At 36.5% G+C, this 14,865-nt stretch overlaps 1 protein-coding gene across 1 annotated transcript in view; it reads left to right on the top strand.

Annotated features, from left to right (window-relative positions):
• The first annotated feature begins 4,898 nt into the window (after positions 1 to 4,898).
• Positions 4,899 to 14,865, top strand: part of LOC110020737 (3-ketoacyl-CoA thiolase 2, peroxisomal-like) — a 21,467-nt gene continuing 11,500 nt past the window's right edge. The window contains 7 exon segments of the mRNA XM_020718936.1: positions 4,899 to 5,047; positions 5,323 to 5,399; positions 13,919 to 14,003; positions 14,162 to 14,288; positions 14,439 to 14,537; positions 14,638 to 14,705; positions 14,796 to 14,865. The exon segment at positions 14,796 to 14,865 is cut by the window's right edge and continues 8 nt beyond it. Coding sequence (XP_020574595.1) covers positions 4,967 to 5,047; positions 5,323 to 5,399; positions 13,919 to 14,003; positions 14,162 to 14,288; positions 14,439 to 14,537; positions 14,638 to 14,705; positions 14,796 to 14,865 — 607 coding nt within the window. The 5' untranslated portion in view covers positions 4,899 to 4,966.

Genomic DNA, 14,865 nt, shown 5'->3' with positions numbered 1-14,865 from the left:
CAAAATGGGCTTGCTACAAAGTTTTTCCCATTTTGTGAACTCCTTCAGACTTTGCAAAACGAGTCAGCTACAAAGCTTATCTCGTTTTGCCAAGTTCGACCTCTCAGCTTCTCCAATTAAAGCTGGGGAACCCAAAGCAAGAGGAGTGAGAAACTCTGACCCATCAGGACTTGTGCTAAGACTCACAACAAATAGAAGACACTCGGCTCTACGGAGGGTGTTGGCTATGCACGGGAAATCCTAACCTAAATGCTAGCCCTACGAAATCCAAAGATCTATCACGCAGGCACGTCGTCCAACTCTGGCGCACGCTCCCAGTGTGGATGATCGAAACCACACGCCTAGACTCCACTATTCCTAAGACTGGTTAGGAGGTAAGGAATCTCACCACCGTAACGGTTGCAGACGCATTTTCTTTGCTCGCTTTAAGCTAGTCGGCGTCTGATCCATGCTCCAGTGTGCCTCGTAGAACGTGCATAGGACAACAAAGATATAAGAAATTGTGATGTATGCAAAGTATTTGAAAAATAAGAGCATAGCATATGAAAATGCAAATGAGATGTATACCTTAGCGACGCTCGACACCGATGAACCATGGGAGGAGGCTTTTCTTGCAAAGTAGAAGATGTCCACGCCTCTTCAAGCAGTGATGTTGTCGCTACCCCTCGGCGGTAAATTACTTCGGCGAGATATTCCGACCACCAAGGAGTGAGGGACGATGAGGTGGAGGAGCTAGCTCACCGGTGACACACAAAGGAAAAATGCTTGGGAGAGGGTTTAAGCTCCCCCATTTTTTCTTCTTGCAAGGAGATGAAGGTGGGTTGTGCAGCGCCGATAGGAGGTCTGTACGTCAAAGGAGGCTTTGCTAGCGAGAGGAGAAGCCAAGGGGAGGGCTCGACCAAGGATGGAGGCTGGTAAAGGAGTGCTCGGACCTGAGAAGGAGGTAGGCAAGGAAGAACTCAGACCGGCGGCAACAGGGCGCTGGAGTTTGGGAGGCCGGCAGGATGCCGCCGGTGATAAAATGAAGCCGCGAGCGCGGTTGGCCGATAGGAAGAGGAAGGTGGCGGCGCTGGGTTGCACGGCTGAAGGGTTTCCGGCGATTGAGGAAGGTCCGGAAGTGGGTTTCGCCGGCGAAGAGGGAGATCCGGCGAGGCGGGAGGTGAGCTCGTGCTAGGGTTTCGCAATGGACCCTGGCGGCGTAGCGTGCGATCAGGGAGAGAGGGAGGAGCTAGTGAGGGTTTTTATATATAATAATATATAATATATTATATTATATAATAATAAATTATTATATTAGTATAATTATTATTCGTATTATTCGTGTATTATTCACCCGTACACATCCTCGCGGCGAGGTGGACATCCTTCATAGCTAAAATCGAAGTTCCGGACACAGTGGCTTGGTCTGTTTCGTCGTTTGGGGTCATTTGAATCACTTTTTCGATAATCAGGCCCAAAACGATAATTCACTCATTTTCACCCCGCCCCGCGAAGCCGTAGCAAAATAGACATCCTTCGTAAGTGAAGTTGACGTTTCAGACACAGTCACATCGTTTGTTTCATCATCCAGGGTCATCTGGATAACTTAGTCAAGTGATCGGGCCAATTCGAGCCAAAAACACATACGATGCGCCACATAATATGCATTGACCCGATCAGAATCGTTCGACGTCCAGAATGCCAGCCGGCCTTCCCCTAAGAAAAAGCCAAAGCCTAGAAAAAATACCCTGGCTACGTGCCCCTCAACACATGCCGAAATGGCTCAGGTGTGTGTATAAACTATCGGTTGACTACAAACAGACTATAAGCAATCTCGAGTTATGCAGGTGGATATCCTATAGTCGCGACATCAAAAATTGATGCCAACAACTATTTCCTTCTTTGTCCTCCTTCTTCTTCTATTGTAGCATCATAGGTTCCATGGTTCAGAAGCTCTCCCAAGAATTGTTTGGTTTGATTCCTACTTTAGAAGTTTTTGTCCTCTCTCCGGCGGATGTGAAGGAGATCCAGGATTGTTATGTTCTTGACCCCAAGATTTTCCTGCGACTGGTAGCCAGCCATGTGCGAGCCACAGGTAGTTTTTCTCCTAACATGGTTTTTTGCAAAAATCATTTTAAGACGGGTCTTCAGCTACCGCTTTGTCAAGAGTTTTGATCGATTTTCAATTGTTATGGGATCATTACTGCCCAAGTTCTCTCTTATTTGATTGCCATTGTCATGACCTATGTACATTTTGCTTGAAAGTTGAAAATTTCATGGTTTATCAAACTCTTCAATAACTTCTCCTTTACGATCCATCACAACAGCTACATCCAATTCACCACGGGTCCCAAGACTGAACTGTTGGGACTCAAGAACAAGGTAAAAGATTAGAAAACGAAGTTTCTCTTTGCCTCATGTGCGAGCGGTTGAGGAATTTGTACTTCCCTAATAGAGTATGAGGTAAGAAAAGTGAAAACCTTACTTGGAAATCTTCATGATCATGGGGCACTGATTCAAGATCATGAGACAAACTTTTGAGCAAGAAATGTTCAATTTTTAATTAAAATTCAACCAGCGCTTTAATTTCAATAAACTTATATTCAAGCTCATTGACTCGAAGAGACAAAGCCAATGATAGCAAAATTGGTCCAGTCTGAACCAAATCAAGTCCCGATCAAGATGTTAAACTTTGTTTGAAAGTTTTTCGGACACATTTGGGAGATCAAATAGATGTCAAACTTAGCAAGTTTGTGGTTAAATCAAGCGTCTCGACGAGATGAATCCAACGAGCCTGAGATCTCTTAATTATGACATCGTTAAGGTCCTCAAATGTCCATCAACAACAATTCAATTGAGGAAAACTTTCTGAACCCTTCAATCAAAGTGAGTTATATTCCAACATTAATTTCACCCAATACTCTATAAATAAAGCATCACCCCTCTCATTAGGGGGGAGAATAGTTTGAGGCTTGACGAAGATCTTGAAGGTTTGAAAAGGAGCTGAAGTTCAATATCACTCTTGCAGTTGTTGACCACCACAGATAGCCATCGACCACCGCCGACCGTCGTCGACCACCACCAACTATCGTTGACCAACACTTGTCGGCTGTTGATGATTGTTATTGGTCGCTGTCTGTTCTTTTTAACAAGTTCATCCACACGTCATCGTTGTAACTTAAGAGACTTTATAACATTTTACCACCTGTGGGACATTACATTATATCTGTAATCATCATTTTATAGTGGAACTGTTCCGCTTGGTCAAACCCCGTGATTTTTCCCTTTACGAGTTTTTCACATAAAAAATTCTGGTATCACTACTAGTTGTTTTCTCTTTTTTGAGTGTGTGTTGAATCCTTGTGCAATGCTACGACAATAATCCATTACTCTACCGCCGTAAATGTTCTATCACGAATGAATTAGTATTTAGTATGATCTCCCATCCAAAATAAATAGTAAGGGTATTTACATACATACCAACCAATTCTTATTTTCTTCTATACAATACTTAAACTTCAATTCTTTTACACTTACATCACATAAAAAATATTACTATTTTAAATTTAAAAAAAATGAATATACTTTTTCATGCTAGTTAAAGCGGCATAAGTATAAAAATTAAAATTTAGGCATTAGAAATATAAACACATAAGAATTAAAAGATATGTATGTAATCTTCCTAACTATTATTATCACACGTCCAATATGCAATATACCAAACGTTGTTTTGTAGGAAATTAGCACAATTTTGAATTTTGACTTTTTGGACAATAATGAGTTATAAGTTGCAAAGTCCATGACTTGAATTCATGATTTTGGAGATATCCTTTCAACAACAAGAACATGTCAACCCTTCCGCTACATTTTAATTGTGCCAAGTTTATATTTATATATTTTCTTGCTATTAATAGGATTGAGCATGTATAAGATATGCTGATAAAAAATATAAGATAAACATCAAATGTGTAAATTTCTTTTAAAATTAAAACAATATTAATTATTTATAAATCATATTTATTGGATAATTACATACAGACCACTAGGGCTGTCAAAAAAGAACAGTTTGTGTTCGGTTCGTTAACGAGTTCGTGTTTGATTCGTTCGATTAGTAAACGAGACGAACGTGAATAATTTTTTTTCTTTTGGTTAGTTAAACGAATCAAACACGAAAAGTGATGCATTCGTTCGTGTTCGAATCGTTATTGTACGAAATATAAAATAATTTAAAATAATTATATATAAAAAATTTATGATATTTTAAAAAATTAAAAGAACTTTCTCTCCTCACTCTTATTCGAAAAATGTATAGCTTAATTCTAACATATATAGTTACTCCAAAACCTCAAACTAAGAAAAAACAAAGGTGTTTACATACATAACTAGGGCTGTCAAAACGGCTCGTTGTTCACGACCAGCTCGTGTTCGGCTCGTTCATTAAAAAATAAACACGAATAATGACTTCACGAACAATTTCAAACACAAGCTTATTTCAAACAAACTAAATTTCAAACGAATCGAACACGAACGCAAGTTCTTTTCATTCGTGTTTGATTCCATTATACCCGACTATCGAGGATGTTGATATTTGCAAATTAGTATGTAATTGCCCCTATATTTATTTTGAGAAATTATTTTTTTCTTACTTATCTTGCGGTTCGAGTTCCCAGAAATAGTCGAAGACCGCCTAACGGGATTTTTAAAGTTCAGACGGCAAGTCAATGAGAGCATTGCTAATCGGATGGACCAACTGCGGCGCAGGAAAGCTCTAACAAAATATAGACCGTTGATTTATAACACATGTCGATTAACTATACAGTCTGTATGCTTTCAATAAACGCGCGTTGTATGAGATCGACTACTGGATCGTCACCGCGCTTCCCCCGTCGCCGCCTTCGTGTATAGATAGAAGTCTTAGCTTCCCATATCACCGTCATCTTCTCGCGCAAATTAGAATATAGAATTTCTTTTGCGAAAGAGAGAAGAGATGGAGAAGGCGATCGAGAGGCAGAGGATTCTTCTCCAGCATCTTCAGCCATCTTCTTCGAACGGATCTTCCTTGCTTTCGGTGAGCACCGAGTGAGATCTTTTACTTGGCTGCGGGATTCTTAGTCGATTGTAGCTAAGGATTTCTATAATTTAGTCTTTTGATTGTTTTTTTTTTTCCTTTCTCTTATTTGAACATTTGAAGGTTTTCCTTATTCGCCGTTAGGGAACAGGGGTTGCTGAAAGTTTTATTTAGTTGTTGGAGCTTTTCTTTTGTTAATGATCTTTGTTTGAAATTATTTTACTTGCTGTTATAGTAGCATGTTCATTTTTTTTTTTCTTTTTTTTTTTGCCCAGGCATCGGTTTGCGCTGCTGGGGATAGTGCGGCGTACCACAGGAACGCTTCATTTGGTGATGACGTTGTGGTTGTTGCGTAAGTATTTAGTATGTGTTAATTTAAGCACAGGGAAGTTATTTATTTTTTAATGTTTTTGGCTGTTGGTTGATGTATGGATGATTATTTTGGGCTTAAGAAGCAAAATAATGGTGGTGCTATTGGTGTTCAAGAAAATGCCTTTCTAAAAAGAAAAAGCACACTTAATTTTGTGGGAAGAATTATTGATTTATCTCTTTGTTCGGTTTTTAATGTAAAAAAGATTTATATATTTAATCATTTTAATTTCTATAAAATGTTGTATTGTAGAAATTGGGCTGATAGAGTGAGGGGTTTTCTCAATTGCATTGAATTTTTCTCAAATTTTCTATTAAAGAAAAAATGTGAAACAAAAATATTTATGTAGACTATTCTCGGAGGGGAAAAACTTAAGGATTTTTGTTGGTTGAATAAGTAAAAAAAAATTTGACAAGGGTGGTTGAAATGTGATTTGAGGAATGTTCAAACATGCCTATTGTGTAATGAAAAAATGTGACTTGGAAGACCAATTTTGGTCGCAGCACACATTTTTTGTAAATGTTGTAGGAGTATGCCAAAGTTGGAGTTGCTATGTAATTAAAGGTAGCTATGATGCAATTCTTGTGGAAGATAATTTTTATGAATGAAGGAGATGATTATAATACGGCCCTTGAATAAGATCTCTATGGCACAAGCAAATTTGTGATGTAAAGTTTTTCATGAGATGGTTGCAGTGCAAATCTTGAGGAGAAGGGTTGCAATGAAAGTGAGGTTGTGATGGGTAACTATTGAAGATTGTTGCAGTGATGTGGGGTATTGTAGTTTGGGAGAAAGTTGGCATTATGAAGTTGCAATGTAACCATGGTTGTAACACAAATCTTGATACATAGTGGTTAATGTGAAGGTTTTGATAAAGGTCTTTATCAATTGTCTTCTTTTTTAATATAAAAAAAATTATATAATATAACCTATGTCATAACTTTGCAAATGCAATTTAAGTGAGTTATGACGCTGTCTTGATGAGAAAAGAATTGCAATGCAAGCAATGTTGTGGCAGAAGCCTTCATGTGCGCAATCAAAGATTTTGGTGCAAGTTTTGATGCTTTGACGATGGTTTATAGTATTTCTTAGAGGATTTAGGTGACCTTTTGAACTTGAAAATTTCTTTCCAAATGAGGTAAGTGTGGAGATTTCTATATATTTTTTTTTAAGAAGAAAATTTTGATTTTGTTCAAATATTGCTTGTGGTTTTCTATAGTTAATGAGATTGTGCTGTTTCATAATCAAAATGCAACTAAGAAATGTTATCATTGGGTTGATCTAGACAACTAGCCTAAGCTACGACTAACTTGGGTGGTTGATTTTAATACTAGTGGTGTCAATAATTGAACCGGTTTTATTACCGGATTCAAAAAGTTTGCGTTCGAGTTAACCCGATTATTATTCGGGTTGAGTCTAATTACAAACCCATTTATAATTCAGGTCGGGTTTTGAAATCAACTTGAATTTGACTTGATTAGTGATTACTATTCGGCTCTGGGCTATTTTAGTTGGGTTAAATGGGTCATTGATCATGTTGGTCCAAAAAAAAGGCATGATATGTGTAATAAACATGTTAGATGAGTTAAGCTTAGGCATGCTTGAGTAAAAATTGGATTTGGATAAAATATTTTGACCAATATGATAAATGGGTTTGGTTCGAGTCACACATATTCAGGTTGGTTTAACTTTTGTCATACTCGAACTGACCCATCAACCTGAATTGGCATCCCTACTTGGTATGATTGTAGTGTTTTGACAATGATCATTGTTGATGATTTTTTAATCTATGATTTTAAGATACCACTTAGTAGATTTTTATATCATTGGTGCATTTATGGGGATAAATGAAAGATCCAACAATCAGATTGATGATAATAGTTCTGAGATTATTTGTCAAATTTGATTTCGGGATCAATAAACGGTGACGATGCCTTGTAATTCTTACAAGGGCATGTTCATCTTTTGTGGAGAGGCATTCTTGATGAACAATTTCTAAAATGAAGGCCTATAGAGGTTAGAATACCTTTAATAAGTTAAAAACTTCATTATTGGTTTGCAAAATTACAAACTCGCATTGATGCGATTAAAGGGCATCGATGTAATACCATCACTTGTGTGATGTTGGAGTTGGCCCAATGACTAGGTTTGGCCACTATGTCTTGTCAAACCTTTACTTAATAGTTTTGGCGCCTAGGAATTCATTTCAACAAACAAGACATGTCGGGAGTTTTTGGTTCTTTGGGTTTGTATGAAATTGAGTTGATTCTTTTAGCAAAAAAGGTTCATGATACGCTGGTCCTCCTTGGACCGGTCTAGCCTTGGCCGGCTTAGCCAAACTAGCTGGCAACCAAGCCTTGTGTGGGACTCGCGAAGCCGCCTATCAATTACACGAGGAGTGGAAAGTAAGGGAGGTTTTGGGAAAAATTTTAAATATATCTTTGGGAGTATTTATTAGGTAATCAGGGTTTGTTTTATGCTATGTTTTACTGTATTTTTTTCTCGGGAGTCTTGTTCCATGTGGCATCTATAATTTGCGGAGTGATAATCTTCCTTTTGAATTGTAGATTAACCTTTTAATTAGTAAAATTTGCCATAATTTGGATTTTCTCATTTAATTTATGACATTTTTTTGTTGATTTTGGTTCTGGTGTGAATCAAATTGGTATCAGAGCGCGAGCTTGAGGAGATGGCAGAAAGAAAATTTTATGATTTGGAAGAGAGATTGAAAGGAGAAGTAGGGCAACTGAAATCCGGGATGGAGAAAAGGTTCTCAATCATAGAAGGAAAATTTTCTTTCATTAAAAAAAGATTTGAGGGCATGGAGCTGGTGTTGAGGAGGTTTATCGAACCTTGCCGACGACTCCATTTATAAACCCTAACTAAGGGTTGACTGGAGAATTCTTTGCAAAATCAAAGGAGAAAGAAATCCAACGATAAGAACTTGAGGAGAGAAGCACTACCATCAAGAATCCCCTCCTAGGACTCTGGAGGGGGGTTAGAAAGTTTTGATGAGGGGAATTTATGAAACAAGATTTGAGGAGAATTTCATAAAGGGCCTAAAATCTGACATACGGGCAATAGTTTGACCATTGAGACCACAAAAATTGAGGGAGACAATGAAGCTCGCTCAGATGGTGGAAGTCATGAAACATATGAAGATGACCAGCAAAACAACACCATTGAAAGATTCCACAAGAGTATCTTGACGATCATGACAATGATGGCCCAAACATCATCATTTCATAGAGAGGCCCCGAATTAGAGGAATGTGGGTGCTCGTCCAGAGGTCAATTTTAAGCGCCTTACAGAGGCAGTGGTGAACCCAAATTAGGGCTAATTTTACTGATTTTCAAGCAAAACAATAGGATAAAAGGTTTCAAGCAAAACAACAGGATAAAAGGTTTCAAGCAAAACAACACGATAAAAGGTTGATCTACAATTCTAGAGGTAGACCGTCTTTCCAAAAACCCTGGATACTGCTAGGAACAAGACACCCAAGGGAAAAAATGCAGGAAAATATAACATAGTGCAAACTTTAGCTAATTAGCATTAATGAATACTCCCCAATATTTATTCAAACTTAGCTCTAATTTGGGTTTTCTCACTTTTTTCATGTCATTTGTTTGCTAATTTGATTCCAGTGCGTATCAGTTTAGTTATAAATTGCTTTGAGATTCATTTACAACATCAAATTTTTTGTTAGATAAAATGGAATTTTTAGGACTCCAGCTTGTAGGAATTCGCATTTTGTTTTAAATGCAAAACTATGTGGAGTTAAAAGCTTGATATTTTCATTGAACTTCTTATGTATAGTTTGATTTGATTCAATGTAATTTTTTGGTATATTAATGCACATGCTATTGAAATCTTCCTATTTACAAAGTAATATTTATGTTTCTTAAATGAACCATCAAACATGTGTAATTGTGCTTTTCATTGAGAATTTGAATGAGCAAGTTGATTTTTATTGTGATTTTCAGGATGTGGATGGTAGTATTCAAAATGAAGGTAGTTTTGAGTGTTAATTTAGTAAATAGAAAAGTTATGGGTCATGGTAGTAATCAAAATGAAGGTAGTTTGAGTGTTAATTTAGTAAATAGAAAAGATATGGGTCTTAAATGAGAAATTACCTATCAATTTTGAGTTGTGAGTTTGTCACTGATGTTTCGAGATTCAAACCTTTCCTAGATATATCAAACTATGTTTTTGATAAAATTTCCTTGGAAATGACCAAAAGTTTTCTGAGAAATTATTTAAAATTGTGTGAACATTCGTAAATGTATTTTGGGTTATGTTCTTTATGGTCAAAGTTTAACAAAAATTAGGATACTGATTGTTTGATTTAAATTTGAAGCAGCTCGAATATATGAGTTCTCTGCTTTGTTTTCAAAGCTGAATTTGTCATTAATGATAGTTTGATGTATTTTTTTATTCAAATACTCCATTATTCTATTTGCTTGATTACTCTAGCTACAAATTATCGCCCATATTTTTGAGAACGAAGTTGTTTGGCAAGATGGTTCTGGACCAAATTATATTTCTAAAAGCACTCATCATTAAGTCGAGCTCATTTCATTCACCTCGAAGAATGATTCCTTTTTGCACCACTCCAATGTGTGATTTTAGAAGCAAGCTTGAAGGAAAGATAAAGGATTGAAATCAATGAAGCTGATTTTGGTTGTGAGAAAAAAAAATGAACCTTTACCTTCACCTTTTTTTGATATAATAACTTTGTGATGATGGAAAGGTGAGCCATGTCATCCTTCTTATTGCGGACTAAAGTGGTACTCAATTGAAGACATTTTGATTCTTAGTGGATTTTAGTGAGAAAGTTGAGCTACACCATGTATGAATTCTATATATTTTGCCAAAAAGTTGACTTGCATCATTTTTGTTGTTTATATTGGGCCATTGTGAATGAATTTTCACGATGAGAGAACTCTAAATTGACAGGAATGAAATTTTGAATCAGACAATTAGATTTGTATTTGTGGGTCCATATTGGGCCAGGAAGTTAAGCTACAACATTTTTTTACGTAATTTTGAATCAGACAATTAGATTTGTATTTGTGGGTCCATATTGGGCCTGGAAGTTAAGCTACACCATTTTTTTACATAATAATGTGAGTGGATATTTGGAGGGAAGGCCTTGAATTGATGTGATTGAAAATTTGAATTTTAAGATAGGATTTTATTAATGGTTATTGAGGCGGATGTTCATACTGATAGAAATTAGATGGATGAAGTTACATTAGGATGGTTGAGAATTGTGCTAAATAGCAAAAAGGTTTAAAACAAACTTTCAAGAGAACATCTGAGAGAGTAATAATATTAACCCAAACTAAATCTAACACTAAACAATATGAAAAAAAAATCACATTTATAAGAACATTACAAGTTGTGTTTTATGCAAGGATGATTTACATCCATATGGTGAGGAGGCACAATTAATGCACTATCTTATATATGGAGCATACAATAAAAGATGTCTCAAATGTATATCAAATTTTTTTCTCGGATTAATAAATGGTTGGAGAGTGATGATTTCATCAAATTGGGAGGAGTTAAAAGTGAGTATCAAATATATATATCGAGTCATCCTCTTTGAAAGTTGAAAGGTAGGAGACTGAATATGATTCTTTTGAACATGGAGGAACCAATAGAGGAGAGAAAAATGAGAATTGTCGCCTCATCCAAGCTTCCATGAAATTTGACTATCCTTCACAAGAGAAAATTTTAGCTCTTGATTATCTCCCTTTCGTATAATTTTTTTGCTAAAATAAATGACTTACTGATTTTTTTTATTTCTTCCATGGGAACTCGCCTAATGCCTTCTTTTAAGAGAAACAATCACGCCTAATAAAGACGCCATCAACTCTTCTACTTATTGTATGTCTGTTTGCTTTTGTTCATGATCATTGAAGTTACTCTGGTTGACCCCCCCATAAATTTAAACTGGGGATAAGAGCGAATTCCAAAAATACACCTAAGAATTTGATATAATTCTTAATACATTAGGATTGATCAATCATTTGTACAGGTTTTGATTTGATCAAACGCTGTGAAAGAAGGATTAATCACCATTCTAAGGTATTTTTTTTTTCAATTCGCCTCAAAACTCCCCAATTAATCTCAATAAATTGGATAAGTTTTGCCAATGTTTATTCTTCTCTTGTGTGCAAATATGAGCAAACACTTATTGCCCTTGTAAATAATCTCTTTTGCTCATAGCATAAATGAACTTACATGGTTGGCAAAACACACAAATCGCCGACTTCATTTGATTCTCTTTTTAAGAAGTTACTATGCCCATTATGCTTGCTTTGTAAGGTAATTACTCTAGGCTATACTTAATAAAAATTTGAAATCTCTTCAGGAGATAATGTCAATAGGAAACATATCTTTTTGACCAATGGCATTCATAAATGGAGAGGCATTTGACAAGAGGTGAGTGGCTTACTTTCACCTTCTTTGAGACTGAAATATTAGGTCTTCACTTGGATGATATTGCGTTATCCTTCTTCTCTAGTCTAGTAGGGGCACAGATGTTCTTTATCACCGCTTATTGAAAGGTTGCACCAATAATATTAATCATTTATTCCAGAAATTAGCAAGAAATCTACATAAAACCATTATATCATGCTCCTTCAAACAAATTGCATTGGGTTCCATCTTTTTGTGCTTGCCAGAGGAGCATCCCATTTTTAGGTAAAGTTTACTCTAAAGAGAATAGAAGTTCATGGAAAGGACGTTTCACTTTATCTAAAAATAATTTATAATACATATTTGCAAAATTTTTGTATCAGAGTCCTACCAATGTTTATCAGTCATCTCCCTTCCACTTTGTCTTTGGTACACTGCCATTTCCCAATTGCATGTCAGCAATGCAGAGGCTAGAGTCTTGAACTCTTACCTTTAAACACATCACCATTTTCAAATGTGAGGAAGGAGGGCAAGGGCTTCAAACGTGTTCCTTTCATGGCATTGTTACATTCCAAGTATCTATATGGGGGAGCTAAGAAGACAATGGATGAATTTTTCCTTTGAGTGCTATGCCACTTGCCAAGAGGTCACAAGGTAGCATGGAGGGTAAGGAATGAAAATATTACTTGTTTGGAAGCAAGCAAGGAGGATAGAGATCAGAACTTGTAGCTTTTGCTTTTAAGCATCCCAAGCATGAGTAAAGAAGGTTAAGGGCTGAAACGATAAACTCTTGTCTTTGTGCACTTTTTGTTATCCAAATACTTAGAAATGCATAATAAAAGTAGGTTCACAGTTCTTTAGGCTTTGAAATTTGAGGGGATTTTCGTTTTAAATCTCACCAAACTGCCTTTTAGTGCTTGTTAGGAGGTGATTTTCCGAACTCATTTTTTAAAAGGTGGTTCAAGCAACACTGTGTTCTAGAGGTGGTTTCCCGCTATTGCCTAAAAGCCTAGACAATGCACCTGGGACCTGTGTGGGTCTTGACCATCTTGATTTGAATACAAACAATTCATCCAATCTGTATTTCAGCCTATGATGCTATTGGCTTGGATTGGTACTTGAAATTAATTTTGATTGCACGAGAGTTAAGTATAACTGCTGAAATATATAAGGGATTTAAATTAGTTCTCAACTCTTGCTTGGTGTTGGATTGATCCAAGTTTGTTTGTTCAAACGCTTGTCAGAGGAATGAGCCATGTATAGAAACCTCCAGCCCATGCTAATATTCTTGTATTGGTCATTAAAAGGGAAAATAAGATTTAAGTAAGAAATTGGTTGTTTTAGCTCCCACACTATTTGATCACATAAAGATTTGTTGTTTCATCAATTACGCTTCATGAGGACTCCTGAAGTAAATATGGACATTTGATTAGATCATCATTAATGTTGGCTTTAGAGCCATTGGCATCTACTTAGCCATACGATTGAAGTATCCATCAACGTCAATGATGTTTCAGTGTTCCTCTTTCAGTTCATTAATAATCAGTAGGGGCATGAGTGGTCTGATAGAGATCTTAAAGATGGTATAGCTTTATTTCCATCCTTAAATCAACCAAGGTACAAAAGGGCCTTTAACTGATAAGCATCATGCTCCGTCTTGTATCTTGGATATTAGATGTTTCATCCTCACCTATCATTTATTTATTTGCCAACGTATCAGAACTCCCTTTTGAGTTCGAGCAAAATTTTGCTTCCAATCCTTTATTTACCTCAGGCCCTTTTACCAACACAATGGATTTCTGTTTATCTCTCTTGAAGTTTAGTGTTTCCAAAATGTTTTGAGATCATAATATTTGATGGTAAAACCTGCTCCTCACCCTGCTGTTAAAGAACAAATGTAAATCTTCTGCTTGGTTCCGTCTTGTCATGGTTTTCACTATTGGTCAGAGTTTTCTTACTTCATAGCAATTGGGCTTTTTCCAGTCATTCATTATTTAAAATTTCATTTTTCTTCGAAGTGGTTATTTTTGGAGTACAGGCTTTTATATTCTCTAATAACTTTCTGTTATATATAGGGCTTATCGCACTCCGATATGCAAATCTAAGCGGGGTGGTTTTAAAGATACACATCCTGAGGACTTACTCGCCACTGTACTCAAGGTTTATAGTTTCATAAACTCAGATCTAATTTATATGATTTTCATATTAGCCTAATTATAAGATCTTTCGGCCTTCAGTTCATCATGAAATAATCAATTCTGTTGCTGATTTTTGAATTATTTATGAATTTTTCCTTACTTCTGTGACGTCATTTGCAGGGAATATTAGAGAAAACAAACTTGAATCCAAATGAGGTTGGGGATATTGTGGTTGGAACGGTCCTAGCTCCTGGCTCTCAAAGAGCCATTGAATGCAGGATGGCTGCACTCTATGCTGGATTTCCTGGTACTTCATCTCTGTACCCGTTTATTGTGCGACCTGCTGCACATCCATTACAAACACCCTCTCCCCCTCTCTGAATCTTGACCACATGCTAAAACTACCAATCATATATTTACCTTTCATCTGATCTCTTAAGAGTTCTTCAACATGCAGATACTGTTCCCTTACGAACAGTTAACCGGCAGTGTTCATCTGGTCTACAAGCAGTTGCTGATGTTGTTGCTGCTATTAAGGCTGGTTTTTATGACATTGGTAAGATTAGTTGGTCCCTGTGAGGTTTTCATATTTATTCTGTTTTATTAATTTATTTTGTGTTTAACTCATAATGCGGTAATCTAATTTGCACGTGAAGGAATTGGGGCTGGTTTGGAGTCTATGACTGTTAATGCAACAGGCTGGGATGGTTCTATAAACCCGAAAGTATGTGTTCTACTAAGTGTTTGATTGAATTTTCATTCACCTATTTATTCTTTTTATTTCTCTAAAAGTAGTGTTTATACAATGTTTCAGGCACAAGCATTCCAGCAAGCTCAGGATTGCCTTCTTCCAATGGGAATTACATCTGAAAATGTTGCACAGC

Source organism: Phalaenopsis equestris, unplaced genomic scaffold (assembly GCF_001263595.1).
Source record: "Phalaenopsis equestris unplaced genomic scaffold, ASM126359v1 Scaffold000107, whole genome shotgun sequence".
NCBI classification, from domain to species: domain Eukaryota; kingdom Viridiplantae; phylum Streptophyta; class Magnoliopsida; order Asparagales; family Orchidaceae; genus Phalaenopsis; species Phalaenopsis equestris.
This window is presented reverse-complemented; position numbering and strand designations above follow the sequence as displayed.